This window comes from Glycine soja, chromosome 7 (genome assembly GCF_004193775.1).
Source record: "Glycine soja cultivar W05 chromosome 7, ASM419377v2, whole genome shotgun sequence".
Lineage (NCBI taxonomy): Eukaryota > Viridiplantae > Streptophyta > Magnoliopsida > Fabales > Fabaceae > Glycine > Glycine soja.
Window position 1 is genome coordinate 46,670,718 of NC_041008.1, and position 19,355 is coordinate 46,690,072.

Sequence of the window (19,355 nt, forward strand, 5' to 3'; positions counted from 1 at the left end):
ATTATTTATTTTAAACTAACAAATATATGTGCAACGTCGTTAGTGGGAGAAAAATATGTATAGGGGGCTAAAACCATAATCTAGAACAGTCTCAACACATTTCAGTAGATAACATCGTTTGGTTTGCCATCAGTGAACCTCTACATAGATTGGTTGTTTGAGCATTACATACAATTGAAAGGGCATTTAGCCGAATAGGTGCATAACCTACTCATCATTTTCAACAGTACCATCTTTGAGGTGAAAATGTTTTTCTCTCTTCTGGAACTCTGTCAAACCTTTCCCACTTCCCGTCACACCAACCTTTCCCTGAGGATCATCAGGAGATTTAAAAATACTCTCCCGTTTTCTTCCAGAGAAGAAACCAATCTGTAAGCAAAGCCAAAGTATTGCATGATATCAGAACAAAAGATCATCGTTACAAACTCAGTTTAAGCATTGTAAGCAACTAAGTTGTATACAAAAACACAAAAGTAGAATTTAAAATGAGAATGAAACAAGAGCTAATTGTTAGATACATGATTTTTAACTCTTGTTAGTTGCAAAAGTTTTACCAAGTTTGATATTACGTTTCCTTCCTTTTACAACCAACCAAATCAAGAGATACTTAAATTTTAAAATCCAGTTAATATATTTTTCATAGATATTTCAATAAAGAGATACATGACTTTTAAGATCGGTATTATAAAAGTCAACAAACTCATTATATATGATGGTTTGTGAATGTGATTAGATGACAATGTAAAAAAAAAATACCATTGTCAGTGCATGTATTATTTATTCTTACAAAACACATTACTTAATTAGCATGGAAATATAACATATTATAGACTACAAAAATGAAATAGGATCAATTTATTTCCATAATAACACTTGTATTTTCTTTCAAATTTCTCATGCAATATAGTACTTAAATATATAATGAACCACGTTACTAGGACAAGCCTGATTGGACTGAAACTTTCCAGACAATTTAACCCTAAACAGCTTTACCCTTTTTTTCACTTCTTTTCCGCTAAGGGTGAGTTTGGTTGCTAAGAAGAGGACGGAAATTGAAGGGAACATTTCAAAAATTAGTGGGTCTCAAAAAAAGGTATATAAAAATAAAAGTTAATCGCAATTCTTACATGAAAACTACCATTGGTCACAAAGGTACAAGAGAACCTAAATTAAACTGCAAAAACTTAAACTTATCTAATTCTAATACAAGAATAAAAAGTTGGAAATTTGAGAAAGGTACCTTCTTTGCCTTTCCTTTGGTTGACTGAAATTGCTGCCAAGCATTTTGCCGCTTATTTTGTGTGACTTCAAGTTGCTCCATCCGCATCTTTGACTTAAAGGCATGTATTTTCTTGCGTTTCGAAGCTTTCTGTGATTATTGAGTTAGAAAGCATGTCATTGATGGCATCCTAGCTAATTGGCAGATAAACTAGCATAAAACAAAAACAATTACAGAACCCACTAGCAAACATTTTTCTTCTTGGAAAAACATACAGAGAATTAAAGACTAACCCAATGACATCTATAATCCTATATAGAAAAAACAGAAAATTCAAGCATTTCATTGAAAACAACCATTTTCAATACAGAAAGTATAATTTACAAGGAGAGAAAGCGAGGGGATGAAAATTTGCTGAAACAACTCACCACATCCTCAGGATCATCAGCCTCTATACGAAGCTTTGCAGGTAGACTCCGAGACTGTAAATCGATAGATGCAGCTTGCACAATTTTTCGTTTGATGGCCTGTTTTGTTGCTTCAGCAACTCGCTCAGCTTCTAATAAAGCATCAACAGAACCTTCTTGAATTGACCTTATATTGGCAGGATCAACCTGGTAATAAACAACCAACATCAACACAACTTTTACCATGAGCTATGGAATAATTCAATTCACACATAGCACAAAGAGCACACAATTGAAAATTCTCTACTTGCAAGTAACCTTCCCCAGGATATAATATTGCTTCCTCTGTTTCCTTTCTCAATTAAACAAAGATCTTGAGAAAACTTGAATGATGGCTTATAGATTTGATTTTTTATAAAAAAAAAATATGATTTTGTAATTTACTATGTATACAAAATTTTGTCAAGAGTTTGTATCTTTGCAAACCAGCTAAATCATGCATGCATGCAGTTCAATATGGATCCATGTCCACCAAACAAGACATAGGACTTTCATTAGAACTCAATCCCTCCCACCAACTATTTTCCTAGCAGCAGGAAAATACATATTCAACATAAAAAATGTAGCAATAAAGAATTTAGAGGAAAATTTATGCATAGACTACATAAGACACCCTATGACAAGCAACGGAGATCAAGTGTGCATCAGGTAGTTTTAGAAGCCTTACCTCTTCTTTATTACCCCAATTGTCATAGCTTACATAATAACCATTTGGTGTATAAGCCTCAACTGTTGCATCATACCTGGACATTCATAATACAACAAAGTGAACACACACAGTGAACATAGGTAAATGAAATGGAAAATAAAATACACTGACAGACAACAATACCACTCCCCATCTTCACTCCAAACTGCCTGAACTTTGGTGCCAACAGGAAGTTTCTCTTGATGATCAGAGCTGCTATCCAGCTGTTAAAAGTGAAATATCATAAGAATTCACTAAAAAAGTATTGCAGAGATGACTTGAATTGTTTCTTGCACAACCTCTGCCAGTTTGTAAGTTAATCAATTATCAAAGGAAAGAAATTACATCAAGCAGTTCTATGGTCGCTCAACAAATTATTGAGAACGTACCACTTGATTGTCATTATGTATGGACAAGGTTGGAGAGGCAGCAGCAGCGTTAGGAGGAGCAGGGATTTCATTCTGCTTTGCAGTTGCAAGGAGTTCCTCAGTCAAAGCAATGACCTGTGTAACACAATTTTAGGGCACATATTTGGAGTTCAGTAAAGCAAGTATTATTGTGTGACGCGATAAAGCAAAATAATGACAAAAATCTAACTTAGAATCTCAGTGTGAACATCTCATATGAGGAGAAAGCATGCTGGACATCAGGAGACAGAGCAGACCTGCACAAGAACCAAGATAGAGGTGATGTGCATTTGGACCTAACACTAACTTTTTTTAACGATCCTCCTGAATGATATTACAAATAGTCGAAGTAATACTAGTACCCTCACCTTTTTGAAGAAATGAGTTTGAATAGAAATAATATAGAATGACATCCTATGATGCCTGGCTTTATGGGAATGGGATCTATCTGCTTACTCGATAATGAATGAATGATAGAGAACAAGGCGGAAACAAGTCGATAATGAATTAAGCTTACCTCGGAAAGTTCCCTCTCCATGTCAGCATATTCAGAATTTGAAGGGTCATCGTTCAAGAGTTGCCTAACCTGATTGATTGATTAAACAAAGAAAAGAAGAATGGTTTGGTTGATAATGATGGGAATGAGTCAATAGAAATGGTTGTGAGCGAGCGAGCTTACTTACCTGGTTCAGTTGATCTTTGTAGAGGGAAAGATTCGAGGCCAACTCTTCAATGTTCACTTCATCAACGCCTTGCCCTTGCATCTCCACAAACCCTAATTCTCCTTTCTTCTTCCGATTCCAATTCTGATTCTTCAACACGCTACGCTACCCCTCCCCGCTCTCGCATAAACATTATATCACACTTGGGCCTGGGCTTTGCCCTCCACCTTCTAAACCCCATTTCACTCTCACACTTTGATATTCCCACCCTCTCACCCACTTCTTTTCACATTTTTTTTTAAATTCCTAATTTGCCCTAAACTTTTCCCTCAGGGGTGTTCATAAACTGATATAATCCAATGAAAACCAAAAACCAAACAGACCAAAAACTTACCCAAGCCCCTTTCTTGAGGTTATATTATTTCAGTAAATTATTTTTATTTTAAGCTTCATTTTTAATAAGTTAAAATAATACTGTCCTTTTTATAACATTTTTGTATTATTTGTTGTCTTATTTTGTTATGTATTTCTAATCATTATTTATTAATATTATGATAATATTATAATTTTACATTGATGTTCTCATTTGAGTATTATTTTTTATTATTCATACTATTTAATTAATATTTTAATTATACTAATTATAATATTATTGATTTTACAAAACTTAAATATAGTTCCACAGATATATTGGGTGTTGTTTTAAATCAGAATTGGAGTTTTACTCTAAAATATATGTTCACCTCAATAAAATTTAACTTACAACACAAATAATAGATCTGAAAAATCATATATCTTTAATTTATTCTTCTTTAATAAATTATATATAATTCTTATTGCCAATTGTCCTCTTTTTCCTTTCATACGATTATTTAGTAGTGATAATATGCTTTCCTTTTATTATTTTAAAATTTGCTTAAATTTAAAATATTCATAGAATACTAAAACCTTTCTTTGATGGCAAAAAGCAAGAGGAGGCTAGAAGGAGATGAAAGGGAATACTTTAGCAGAAATAAGATCATGTAGTGGGCAAAAACAATCATAAATTTAAGACTAAAGTGGGCTCAGTACCATGACCAGCCTTTTTTGTTGGGGGTAAGTGGGGAATCTGTTAATCTTTAGGACAACAATTTGATGTAAATATTGTCCTAGGAGGATGCCAATTGAAATGCTTCTGCGGGGGTCTGGCCCCAACAGTAAAACATGTTTGAGACATGTCTGCAATGCAAAACCCGTACATGATTGTAAGATGAAAAATGATTCTTGGACACTCTTTTGGTGTCTATATCTTGAGAGAAATAAGAAGAGAACAGACATAAATAATTAATTTGACTATTGATGATGAAATGTGATAAGAAGAGAAAGATAAAAAAAAATTCAAAAATGTTGATAGTGTGTTTATAATTTAGGAGTCTCCTAATATCATTATTTTCATAAAATGGGACAAGAAAATAAGCGAATTTATTTATGGTGTATGCTTTTAATTATGTCTGTAAAGTCGTACGCGAATTCTTTTATAATTTTTTTTAGTAAAGTTAACAAAAAAAGGATATGCAGGTTTCGAAAAAGAAATTGTGGGAAGAAATTAAGGCTCTTTTATCCCTTCGTCCATCTGTAAAATGTCTTCAAACATGGAACTTACCTTGTGTTTCATATGCCGATCATTACTCATGTGACTCCTCTTGGACTCTCGGTAAAATCACGGTAGACTCTCTTTCTATCTCTCTCTCTATTTTGTGAGTGTGAAGTATAACTTATAATATATTGGTAAAAAAAAAAAAAGTATAACTAGTATCTCGTATAGTTATAAAAAATTGCTTAATTAGTTATAAATCATCTATCTATTATATATATATATATATATATATATATATATATATATATATATATATATATATATATATATATATATATATATATATATAAATTCTTTGCCGCTTCAATTATTCATCAACATCATAATTAATTTTTCTTCTTATACTTTATAATTAAACAAATAAAATTTACGCTTCCATGCATATGGTACCGGGCGAATTAATTAAGATTAAGCTTATAACTGCAATATATAATGCTAGCTACTCGATAGATCCCGGGCGATACGACATCTTGATATAATTCTTTACAGTAACTGTAAATTAATAATCTGAAAAGAGTATAGATGTCTATGGAATATTGTGATGATGTTCCTTAGTATTAGGTGGGGGTAGGGCGGAAGGAGCATGAGAATAGCGTCTGGACCAAAAGAGATAGTTGAGGAAGTTGAGGAAGCTTAAGACAGCCAGTAACCAATAGAAAAGATCAAGCCTATCCTGGTTAAGGTTGTTGTTGTGAAGCCAGCCAGCAGCTGAAGAAGAAGTTGAAGTGATCTTATTGACCAAAGAAACCAAAAGTGTGCTCAAGTAAAAGCCAAAGGAGTAGGAGCAATATGTGATGGCTGTCAAGAATGCTTGCATCCCTTTCAAGGACTGTTTGTAGAAGAACTCAAGAAGGCCAATGGCTGTAAACATCTCTGACAAGCCAAAGATCAAGTATTGTGGGGTTATCCAAAAGATGGACAAAACTTTGTCATGATTCACAGCTTCGTCCCTTCTCTTTTTCTCCAACAGAGCAGCTGCAACCATGGAAAAGGTAGCTAGAAAAAGACCAAAGCCTATTCGGCGCAAAGGTGGGATTCCAGACTCATGGCCGGTGAACTTTCTGGCAAAGGGGACAAAGAAGGTGTCATAGAGAGGGACTAAAACGATGAGCAAAATGTAAGGAATCGACTGAAGCGACGCAGGAGGGATATTAAAGGATTTGGTGAGATGGGTATCCATTGCTCTCCCTTGTTGGACTGAGAATGTCTGCAGTTGTGCTAAGATGGTGTTGAAAACGATGGTGCACGAGAATATCGGAATGACCGATAGCAATATCTTCACTTGCTCAACTTGCGCAACACTGCATAATCTCCACGCGCTTTCCTGATTTCCCTCTTGTTCCACTCTGATACAAGCCTTGTCCAAGAACCTGCATGCAGATCAAGTTTAGTTAAGTGGTTTGTATGTGTTGGAAAGAAAGAAATTAGAGACAACCCAACCTGAATTTATCAGTATGAATAAGATTGTTTTGGGTTCCATGAAGCATTTGAGGGTTAGATGGAAGAAGCAGGTTTCTTTTGAAAATTGCAGCCACAAGAACTTGAGCAATGGGAGTTAAAATACTGCCTTGTGGGGGCTTGTTCCTGTAATATAGAGTGCCACATATCAAGCTTATCAATCCCATTGCCATTACAGCCGCGGATACCCCGAAGCCCACATCCATTCCGGAATGAGTTTGTACCCAAACAAGAATGGTCAGGCTCACAAGTTCTCCCAAAGAGAATGCAAAATATGCAGCGTTGAAGTAGGTAGAGAGCTTCTTTAATTGCTTGGGGTTGTCTTGGTCGAATTGGTCGCCTCCGTAAGCAACCATGTTTGGCTTGACACAACCACTACCTAATGCCACCAAGTACAGGGCTACGAAGAATATCATGGCCTTCATGCCCTTTGCTTCTGAGCACTGTTCTCCTAAATCGTTGATATTGCATGGGGGTGGCTTCAACTGAGGAACATGAGCTTGGACAGAAAGCAATATGAAACCCTGTAAACATAATATTATTTGTATATATATGTGTGAAGGCTGTCTAAATAGTGAATAAAAAGTAATAGAATGAGTAGAAAAAGAGAGAGTACGGAAAGTTCAACGAAACCAAAGATGAGCATGGTCCAGAAGCTGCCGAGGTAAGAGTCGGAAAGATAGCCGCCGAGGAGGGCGAGGAGAAAGATGGTCCCAACAAAGTTAGTGACTAGGTTGGCAGCCTTGGACAAAGGGAAGTGCATCTCACTCGTCACGTAGGTTATCAGATTGTTCCCCACTGCGGCTATTGCCATTATCTCAAAAGCTTGCAACCCTAAGATTGAATTGCAGAGGGAGTTAATTAATGAATGAATTAATTAAATTAGGGAAAGAGAAAGAGAGAGAGAGAGACGGACCAAGAACAAAAGCAGCGGGAATCATTCCACCGTGTTTGGCAGGGTTGGAGGGTCTGCCTCTCCAATCCTGAGCCTGAGCTTCACCTTTGTCTGTCTCCATCAGTGAAATTCAGGTCTCACTCACTCCTGAGCTGCTATTTTATAGTGTGCCTGAGACCAATACCACGCGCTCTATTGTTGTGTGTTGTTTCATTCTCACCGACCCAAAAACCAACACTTATATTTATTTATACATTATACAACAACGTAACAGTTATACACGATCTCCGCCCGGGTGTTACTACTTTTCTCTTTCTTTCTTCACACCACGCACAAATATTTTTGTGGGACCTATCCTATGAAAACCAACCACCTCCTCTGTCTGGGGGCTCCCCTCCCCTAGCCCACAATATTATTCTTTATTTTGTCTAAAGAAAAATATTTGATAAGCATTTAACATGTTATCTAATTTTTTTTTATGTTGCTACCTAACATTTGGGGAGTGTAAAAAAAGAAATATATATATATATATATAGGCATGTTACAATTTATGAAATGTAAGAAGAGAAAGACATGAAGGAATGAGAAATGTTAATGAATCAAATTTTAATTATAAATTAACTTAGTGTCTTGTGTCATGTATGAATATTAATTTTATAATTTATAAATTTTTAATGTATTTATTTATTATATTTTAATTAATAAATAATATATTAGTAAAAATATATGTTAATATATATATAATAAAATGTTAATGTTATTAAAATCACATCAAAATTTTATATGATGTATACTATATTTTCATATACATGCATCAAGTCTATGTTTTTATGAAATTTTAAACTTCATAAAAAAGTATCCCATGAATTTTATTTTTATTTTTATATTAATAAATTTCTATAATGTTAATTGAATAAATTGGAAAGTTAATCTAAAATATAAAAAATCTTATTTCATTGAATAAAGAAGGAAAATTTAGATTTGGAGTAAAAACTTTTTTCAAATGGATGAATGTTATTATAAAATTTTAAATGTTTTTAATATTTGAACATATTTTTATCAATTAATATTTAAATATGATTCACAAATATAATATTTCTTTTTATTTTTCATTTTTATAATTTTGAATTATATAATGTAAAACATAAGTTTGTCCTCACTCTGCAAAACTAATATAATTGCCAAAAAAAATATTGTTAACTACAAAATACTAAAAAAAATTAAATAAACTGATCTATAATTTTTTGTAATACATTATTAATAATAGTAAAATCGTTATTAAAAGATACTAAAAGAGGAATGAAATAATTGATTTAGAATAAAAATTATGAAAATACAATAATGGTATGTTATTAGGAATAAAAATTCTAAAATTAAAATTGTTTAAATTTAATGGAATAATAATTGAATATAACTCTAATGGAATGAATAATAAAAAAATATATATAATCTATTTACATAATAGAATGATATTGATTTGAATTAATAATTAAATTAAATAATATCATTTAATGTTTTTTAGGAAATACATTTGAGATTGTCATCTAATATCACTCCATAGAATCAAACTTTCTTTTACAATATATATATATATATATATATATATATATATATATATATATATATTAGATTAATTAAAAATCTTTAATTATTAAAAAAACTTAGATTTAATTTACTTAATAATTCTAGTAATCAAAAGTATTAGTTAATAATCTAACAGATGAACCAAATCATCAATTTGTAAAATTAGGGAGACCAAATGTTATGGATAAGAACTAGAAGAACCAAAATCATGAATTTAGAAAATTAGGGGACCAAAGCTTCAATTTAGCCTAAATTTAATTAACATTATTTTAGATTTTGAGTCCTTAATATGCTATTTCAAACTAAAGATAAAAAAATGAAATTAAAGGTTGATGCAATGGTACTAGACTCTGTTGTGTTCACATATGTTAGAACAAACCATTTTTGTCATGTGCATAAGGATTAGTTACAGTCACACATTACATACGAAATTAATCTATGATCCAATAGGTTAAAAAAACATGTTATATCAATTTTCCTTATTTTCTAAGTACACTTCCCTTACTAGTCTAAATACTCACTATACCCAATATTCCCTTATCATTTAGGAAAGTGCATTCCAAAATTGATGTTCAATTTTTTGTATTCTAGAAAATATTTTTTGGAATACAAAATCATAGGTTTTGGAAAATATTTTTTGGAATACAATTTTAATTTTGTATTTCAAAAAGTACTTTCGAGAAGTCAAATTTTTTTCAAAAAGTATTTTTCGAAATTTAATGAAAAAAAACATGTTGCATTTGTTCCAAAATTTAAAAAGATGATCATTTCAGTAAAGTGAAAGACACACAAAACATTCTATTGTGTTTATACTCCACCACTTGAAATTCTAATCAAATTACACAACATGTGTAAACCATGCATAAAGATTCAAAGATTGTAATCACTTTTTCTAGTTTGTATCAACAAGATAATAAAGTTATCATATAAGTAAAACCAAGAAAGTGAGGTAGAAAGGAATGTTTTGTTACCATGAAACTAAAAATTGGAGTGAAACAAAACAAGGACTATAATGAAAGAGAGGGTGAGTGTTTTGTTATCTTGGAAGGAGTGCATTGTGGGTAGGGTGGGGAAGTGTGCGATCATGTAAGGAAAAGAAGAAGGTTATTTTAAAATAATACTCCCTTTTTAGTAAGGAACTGTGAGCAATTCAAGAAAGCAATGAAATTTATATAAAAAAGGAAAGAGATAGATGTCAAAAGAAATTTGCAAAGACTGCAACTAAACAAAAACAAAAAAAGATCCCACAATAGGCATTGCAATGCAAAAGTGTATCACACATGTAAAATAAATAAAAAAATACCACATGGATATTCTATTGAAAATAAGCATGGATATGAAGATTCTCGATATAGGTCAACCTTTTAATTTCATTGGATATTAATTTGAATATCATAAAGTGGAAAAAAATCTATATTGTATTCACATATCCTTTGTCTCCATGAAATACTAGATAAAATCTAACAATTTTAAAGAAATATAATTAATTTGTGTAATTGATCATTCTCACGAGTTTATAATACTTGCACACCTATTAAATCAATTTAGGGGTGTTTCGTAACTTGATTTGATTTGGTTATTTATCAAAAAATCACTTAAATCAAACTTATAAAACATATGTGATTTGAAATCTGAACCAAATCAAATCAATATTTTATAATTTGATTTGATTTTTTGTAGTTTTTATTAAAATATTATTTTATTAAAATTTATATACTTTTTTTCATCTTTTAAATTAAATTATATTAAAAATTGCTAATAACAATCTATTAAACTTATTAATTTGTTAAACCTTCTATAATAAAAATCTGTCAAATTTTCACACATTTTAAATCAAACATATCTTAAAAAATCGTCTAAAAAAGAAAATGATATACATTGAATAAGTCACACACATATGTATAACACTACAAAACACTGTGAAATTCAACTAATATACACATAAAACACATAACATTAAAGTAATATGACTGTTGCGGTTTAGTTTAGTTTCAATAACACAAATCGCAGATCGAAAGAAACTAGTCCGTTTGAGACAAACAATATCCAAACAAATCCAACAAAAATCAATTTAATCTAATTTTTTATTTTTTAATGGTTTTTTATTTTTATTTTGGATGGATTTAGATTGAAAAACCCTAAATCATCTTAGCTATATCCATGACTTTAAAAAGACGATATGCTTTTTCTTAAGAGCACTCATTTCGGAATTCAATTTTTCCAAGTTTATGTCTACGAAGTTATGCGCAAAGCCACTTTAGAAAGCAAAATAAAATATATTCCGACTACCTATTACGATTAATTTATCTTCTAAAGAATATGCCGACCACTTAAGTAAAATATGCTGAGAAGAGAAAGGAGGGGGATAAGGTGTTTTGGGTGGATTCCACTTTGGTAGTTTTATTCTTTGTATATAATTATCACAATATTGTAAGGGTCTATTTGGCGAGAAGATCATTTTTTACGTAACAGTGAAAATAAATAAAAAATATTAACTATGTCGTTTTAATTAACATGAAAATAAACAAATTATGCGAATGTTTTAAATGTAAATTTTTTTAAAAAAATTATTATGTGCCTTTAAGAATCTTTTAATCAATAAGTTCTTAACTTTAATAACTATTTTTAAAAAATATAAATATGAAATTTTTTTATTAGTGGATTGTGTAAGGATTTTTATACTCAAAAAATAAACTCTTAGAAGTATATTTTAAAATTAAAAGAGCCCATTTTTTAATGTTTTATTTTATTTTATTATTTACAAGAATGAGTTGAGGGTGAAGTTTTTAACAACGGTAATTAACTTTCAACTTTCACATGCAGTTAGCAATGCGGTTCGGTGTCTTATAGCAGGACAAAAAGACTAATTTACAAGGATGTCGCTGCTAAATCATTTAAGAACAAAATGATGCTCACATTTTCGAATTCATTGGTCAATCTATTTCCTTTTCATAAATACAAGGTCTCTGTGTCCTTTTTGTTTCATGAAAAATATGGGACAAACTTTTTCGTGCACACATGGCATTAACAAAACAAAAATCTATTGCGTTTTCTTAGAAATAAAAAAAAATAGCATTGAACTAGCAATGAGGAATTTAGATAGTTTTGTCATCATTATATAAAGAAATATATAAATATGGTTTTGGTTTTTGAAAATGTATAGTGTTATCACATTAACCTCTGATTAATCTGAATTAAATTAAAAATCAATTTGACACGATCGAATGTGTATAAAATTTACACTCTTCAAACTGTGATAACTCCAACACACAAGTTGCACACCGTAAAGGTTTATCTTATCTAGAATTTATCTTTTTTATTTTTATTTTTTAGACTTGCCTTGAGTTGTTTTGCTTGTGTTTTGTAGGATATTTGTTGAAGAATGTATTTGGAAAAAGGTTGAAGAACACTACCATCAACGTAGAAGAAAAATAAATGACATTTTTTATTTACCGATTTGACTTAAGCCTACTTTATTTGGAGACAGCTTAAGCCAGCACTTGGGAGAAAACAAAAAAGGATACTGACTAAGCTTAACTTATCCCCATTTGGGGACTTAAGTGTACCTTTTTTAAGTTTTTTTCATTTGGAAACGACTTAAGCTCAATCTTGAAGCTGTGAGTACGAGTTATTGTGCTCGTGTTTGCTTCAACAAACATCATTTGTGGACAGCTCAAGCAAGTTTTATTGATTTAATGACGATACCCACACAAAATTTTGATACACTATAAAAGGGGACCTTTGACGTATGAAGAAGGATTCTAATTTCTTCGTTTTGTATAAAAAATTTCCAATTACACATGCGTGATTCAACTGTTAGAATTTATATCCTTCTTATCTCCCTGTGTATCACGTGATATAATATCGAATTCAAGGATTAGAAATTTAGAATGTATTCTTCTTCCTGTCACAAGACGTAGACTATTTTTTAACCGCGCCTACAAGCATATGCAAAATTTCCAAATTGTCAATATATGTATATAAGTGTGTAATTAATAACATGTTTAGAACTAAAAGCACACAGTTGCATGCGTCTAATATGTTCTCAACACGAACAATGTTATAGACTATAATTTATACATAATGTAGGTGACCTTTTAACTAGAACCATTTTTTTTAAAGGAAATTCTTCTAAAGGATCACAAGCATTCTTTAACTTTTATCATTTCTCATATATTGTGAGATTTTAAAAAAAAAAATGCTTAAAAGCTGTAACGTACACACATATATATACACACACACACAAAGATTACAAGATACCCTTACAATTTTTTTTTTGATGAAATATGGGCTTGATCTTGCACATAAAGTCTTCATTAGTTTTCATGTTAAAAAATAATTGTTAAACATTTAAATGAAAATTATTCGTCTCAATTTAGGCATGTTATGCTCAATATATAATTTAATATTAACTCTATTAAAGTTAATTTTATCCCATTTTAAACCATACAATGCAACCCAAAATAACTTTTTATATATTTCTTTGTTATTTTTAATTATGGACTATAATAAAGAGAACATCCCTTATGGTGTCTCCAATAAAAATTTATTAAAAATAAATTCAACAAATAAGTATGTAAAATTATTGTTTTTACTACTAATATTGATATAATAACAAATGAATATTTATTATTATTCGAGTTGGAAACAAAATATTTCTTTCACGGTAGACTTAACGAAAAAATATACGTAGAAGAGAGTACATATAATAAATAAGTTAGGAAAAATCTTTCTATATCTAATGCATATTTTAAAGAAATTTATACAATAATAAATGGTTGATTCAAATAGTAAAGGAGTTAATTTTTTTAAGTAAGATGTTGAGATGGCCAAAACTAATAGAAAATAGAAAATGGATCTACAGCAATATTGTGATGGTGAATAAAAATTACACAATAAATGATTTTAGTAATATCTCATCCAAATTGCAAGTCTGGAGACTGAGATACAGGTGGCGGTAGTTGAATGGGTTGGCGGCATCGGAGTCAATGGATGTGATAGTGTAAACTGTAAAGAAGGGTTCAATTCATACATGATCTTTGTTGTGCTTAGATTTTCAACAACATCCATCCATCCAAAAGATGTTTTGACATCAAAGCGGGAGACAAGTGGAGACACACCACATGCATCCCAATTCAATTCTATTTTATTCATTTAGCTTGTGTATCCAAAATCAATGGTCACAAATTAGGCTTTCATCACCATTCATCCATTTCCTTTTTTCCTTTTTAAAAAACCATTAAGAGACTGAATGACACCTCAGATTAAGATAGAGAAAGTTTCTAAACTCAGAAAAATTGATATTTTATTTACCTTAAAAAACAAATTACAGTAAAGAAAAGATGGATAAAATATTATTAGGTAGAGTGTTTTTTTTCCTTCAAGAAAGAAAAAGTCCAACCCCCTTCTCAATTTATAAAGAAATATTAGGTGTAAAAGGTTTAAGTCGGTTCCGTTTTTTTTATTAATGCTGATGTCCTTATCTCTTATTCATATGAAACTTTTTCAATTAAATTATAGACTATTATTCGAAAGTCAATAAAGGCTATTTGGCAGCTTTTTAATTTCTCCCTTTCATTCCTTTGATTAAATAGCATTATTTATTAGTGTGAATTTGTCATTAATGAATTATTGAAGAAGACAGTTCCTGTACAATTTTGACTTCCGGAAGGGTGTCTTTTTATTTTATTTTTTTTAACACAGCAATTAAGGTAATCGGCTATCGTCTTCCGATCCCTGCCTAGTCTCAATTGATGGAAGTAACAATGGTACACGTTCTTGGGTTGGGATCTTATGTACGAACCGTTCTTAATTATGCCTGTCATCCATGTCAATCCACTCTTGTTAAGAATAGTTCTTACACATAAGAACTTACGTGTGTTGAAGATCAATGACCTTAGCTTTTGGAAAATTCATGAGCAACCTAAGTTATATATCTCTATGTTTGAATAACAATTAAGAATATGCTTTTAAAAATTTGTTGGTTTATAAGTTAAAACATTTTTTTGAGTTTCTAAACATACACGTATACATTCAACTTTCTACGTTCAGAGAACCTTATAATTGCTTTTATAGGTGGTGAAGAAATTAATACCCCTAGCTGCTAGTCGTATACATTTTGTGACGACACATATATAGATATATCCGTAGTGGCCGGACATGTGCTGATATGATGCGTATACAGTAGCAAAGGGTCAAAATATATGAAGGAATTGGAAACTTGACATTTCAGGAAATAATATAAGGATATATGATGTATCTTCCATCACAGTTGCTCAAAAGATTGAGTTAGACTTGTGCTCTAGCCACCAACTATCACTCAGCTTTGAAATTAAATATGGAGTTATTTATAAATGAATACGTATCTATAGAGATAGAGGGGGAGGGAGGGCAAGCCTGATCGAGTGAGAGTGCACGAAAACACAATCTAAGGTTTCAATAAGATATTCGAAGGAAGGCTTACTTTTGAGGTCGTTGACTGCATATTTGAATGCCTTAAAACTAAAACTGATGATTTGATTTGATGTGTTTCTTGGTGCGTGCCTGTACACATACAGTACATGTTAAGTAAGTCAACTTAACTTGAATGAAATTTGGATACAATCCATTGTACCGATCGAGTAGGTACGTTCGTTTAATTTGTCAAAGCTCAACACAACTGTTACTATTTGTCAAAAAGGGTATGTAATGTGTATGGGCGTCTACATTGATGTGTCTTAGTGGCTGGCTCTTTCTTTTCTTGTCCAGGACTCACGAGTTCCTTCCATATCTTCCTTCGACAAATAAAATCAAACAAGATTTGGCCATGCAATGCAGGCTAAATTTATACGCTTTGACTTCATGTATGCAGGGCCCACCAATACAAAATGAGGCTTAGAGAAAAAAATAAAAAAATAAGAGACTTTTTTTAACTTTAAAGAAAATAATGAGATATGGAACCTTTTAATTAACATGTGTAATTTTTTTATTTTAAAAAATTAATATAAATATTTTTAAATCGATAGAACTAAAGTTTAAATTTTAATTACTTTACACCGGATCGAAATGCATGTAATGTAGTAATAGGAGTAGTTTACGGATCGGGCCCGTATATTTTACTTTCAAAGCATATTGGTTTTCGATGTGTGAGCGGTCAAATTTGGTGGACTTGCATTATTTTGGCTTGTGACTTCTGAATTCAACCTGTCAATCATGAAATGACAAATTTGAATGCGTTATTTAATTTGATAAATTGTGTTTTTGGTAAAAGATTGTAAATGTATTTTTGTAAAATCATCATCTTTTTTATTTTTACTTTCAACTTACTTTTATTTATTAAATTTGTATAGAATCATGCATATTGTATTTTCAACTTAAATCCAAACACAAAAAATAAAAATAGCTTACTATCTGACAAATAAAATTTAAGGCGCTGTGTTACCACTTAATTGGCTACACGTTACTGGTAAAGAAGCAGATTCCTTGCTAATCAACATTGGTTTAATTTACTTAATTTTAGCACATGATAATGATTTACAGTACTTGATGTATATTTTTAATTAAGTGCCATTAACCCCTTGTTTCTCACGTACTTCACTAGAATTTTGTCTTTTACTACTTCCACCTCCATGCACCGCACTGTCATAATTGGTCATTTGTAGACACAAATTTGGATAATATGAAATTTCTTTAGTGAGAGAGAGATATGCATCAATATGACAAAGTCATTTATACAAACCAACGGCTACATATTAGAAAATGAGATATATTCATATACGTAATTGAAGCTAAAGAAAATTACGCAATTCTTCTTTATTTTCAAAAGAAGGGATAAAATGCTAGACTATAAGGTGGTACTGTTTCGTGGGGTGTTCTTAAGGACAGGGGTTGTCGGGTTGTCTCAACTTAATCAGCAAATGATGAAAGAGAGTGGATAGCAAATTAAGAGGCAGAATCAACATAGCAACAAATAAAAAATTCAAGTGATATTTTTTAATTAATTAATATTAATTTGTTAGTTTTTGTTAACAAAAATGATTAATACAAATTTTACTATAAAATTAAATTTTTTTATTAGTAAAATAATTTTATGTAATCGATTAATAAAATTACTATTGATATATCATTAAACATGTAATTTAACTGATATCGATTTCAGCTTAATCAGAAATCTTAAATTCAAATTCTAAGTATTTAGTTACGATCATAATAGTCCTACCTTTAGTGTATAACTTATTTTTCTTAATTATAATTTTAGTGCATCTTAGAATTTTAGGGGAGGTTTATGGTAAAAGAGAACCAATGAAAAGGAATGCATCTCTCTAGTATCTGATGTGGATTGTAATCTGAGAAGCACGCGCGCTGAAAGAGAGAGAGAGAGAGAGTAGTTTAAGGAATATTGGTTGATGTGGATAGGTTTAGAATCTTTGCCCGGTCAATGTCATTGTCAAGCACTATATATTATTATCAATTCAAGTAGAAGTTTGAGAATTTGCACGCTCCACGGCTATCGTTCATTTCTATTTTCTACAACTACAAACAACCATTATCAACATCTAATTAATTATGAAACAATTGTGTGGAATAATAATCATTAAAGTAACTATCCATATTAAAAAAAAGAAAGAAGAAAGAAAGAGATCGATCGTCTCACTCACAACATATAATTAATATGACAGAGTCAAAGTGATCTTTTACCCTGAGCCAGCTTGCTTGTTACATGATTAATCCAGTGACTTCACAATCAGAATTCTGGCTAGCGACGTATGAAGTTAATGGAAAATAACTTTATCAAAATGGGCATCAAATTCAAATAGCAATAACCAGCTACGCTTAATTTCAAGATTTGACCCTGTAACCAAATTTACTTAAAAAGATTCATTCCACCCATAGAGTGCGCACGAAAAAACATTGCAATTACGCAAGTGTGCACCACCACACCAGTACCACTCCCACAAACCCGGCCAACACACCACAAAGCCAGCCCCCCCCCCCCCCCCCCCCCCGTCACAATTTACATGATCAGTAATGAATGAACATTAAGGAACAAATGCTCAACTACTATCAAGTTCCATAAAATTATTCAAAAGGTAAAATACTGTTTAGAACATTTGTTTTTTAAAAATAAACAGATTTGACCGACAGGTTTAGAGTAGAAAACTTATAAATTCAATTCAAAGAATCAGTTGATCGAAGAATCGGGTTTTCTTTTTTAACTATAGTTCAGCTTAACAATAATTGCTTATTTAACTAGTTTCGTGAAAGAGTTTTAAAATTTTTTAGTTATATTTTCCCCTAAAATAATCTTTACCAAACATGTACTAAATATCAAGCTACAAAAACTTATATATTTGAATTACTAAGCTTCTTATTATTAAGTTTTTTATCCTACATAAAATACAATTATTTAATGCTAATAAAAATTTACTTAATTCAATTTTTATTACATAATATTAAAAAATTATTTAAGTATTACTGATTTGATTATAATTAAATCATAATTAGACATGTGAAGTGCAAAGTAACAACTAGCAATCTATCGACGATTTCAATTTTTTTATAACAGTCTAAAATACTTGTAAAACTTCGGCCCGGGTTGTTTAAATAAATAAACGAAATAAACTTTCAACATATTGTGAGTCGTACGCTACTTTGAGCACATAATTAGAATTGTCAATAGGCATATGCTTTATACAAGACTTGACCTTTTCATCTATTTTCTCACGTGAATGTTTTGCATTTACTTTTAATTTATTTTTTTATAAATTTAGATTATATCTCACTTAATTAATGACGAAAAATAGATATATACATTGTTCACATGACACATTAGAATATCCATTCATGCTCAATAAGATCCCTACCATAGCGCGAAGTGCTGGGGTGAGATTACCTAACTAGGTCCCTCCATGCTTCATGCAATCATTTCAAGCAGACTAAATAAGTGATTGATGATTAAGACATTCCATAAGCAATGGCTACCTTGCGAGCATAAGACACCATTGGTTGCTGCTACTCTCGCCACTACTAGGGAATTAGACTAAAAGAAAATGGTCAACAGTTTTAAACCATCACACTGAAAACCAATTGTCTCAACAAAAGACATCCTATTTAGATCTCACTAATATGGTCGTTTTCAATTTAATATATCTACTCTATCACATGTACAATCTAATACCGCACTTCCTAAAATTTGTAAAAAGAAAAAAAAATGAGATGAAAAAAGAATAACAATGAACAAAATAGGGTTCTTCCCTGTGGAAGAATTAGAAAAAGTACAGGCTCATATTCCCTGCATCATGGCAACTACGGAAATTGTCATGAAATAAAACATAATAGGTACCTAAATTGAAAAACCAAA

The 19,355-nt window shown here is 31.0% G+C and overlaps 2 protein-coding genes across 2 annotated transcripts; both read right to left on the bottom strand.

The window, feature by feature from the left end:
• Window positions 1-62: 62 nt before the first annotated feature.
• On the bottom strand, window positions 63-3,622 carry LOC114420283 (survival of motor neuron-related-splicing factor 30-like). The gene is made up of 8 exons (XM_028386214.1): window positions 3,465-3,622; window positions 3,299-3,367; window positions 2,764-2,877; window positions 2,519-2,598; window positions 2,354-2,429; window positions 1,648-1,833; window positions 1,241-1,369; window positions 63-369 (listed from the first exon to the last, which is right to left on the bottom strand). Exons 1-8 carry the CDS (start codon window positions 3,543-3,545, stop codon window positions 208-210), a joined length of 897 nt encoding a protein of 298 aa, XP_028242015.1. The 5' UTR covers window positions 3,546-3,622; the 3' UTR covers window positions 63-207.
• Window positions 3,623-5,452: 1,830 nt separating this feature from the next.
• On the bottom strand, window positions 5,453-7,615 carry LOC114420284 (protein NRT1/ PTR FAMILY 4.3-like). Its single transcript, XM_028386216.1, has 4 exons — window positions 7,454-7,615; window positions 7,154-7,371; window positions 6,520-7,061; window positions 5,453-6,449 (listed from the first exon to the last, which is right to left on the bottom strand). Exons 1-4 carry the CDS (start codon window positions 7,551-7,553, stop codon window positions 5,606-5,608), a joined length of 1,704 nt encoding a protein of 567 aa, XP_028242017.1. The 5' UTR covers window positions 7,554-7,615; the 3' UTR covers window positions 5,453-5,605.
• Between the last annotated feature and the right edge of the window lie 11,740 nt (window positions 7,616-19,355).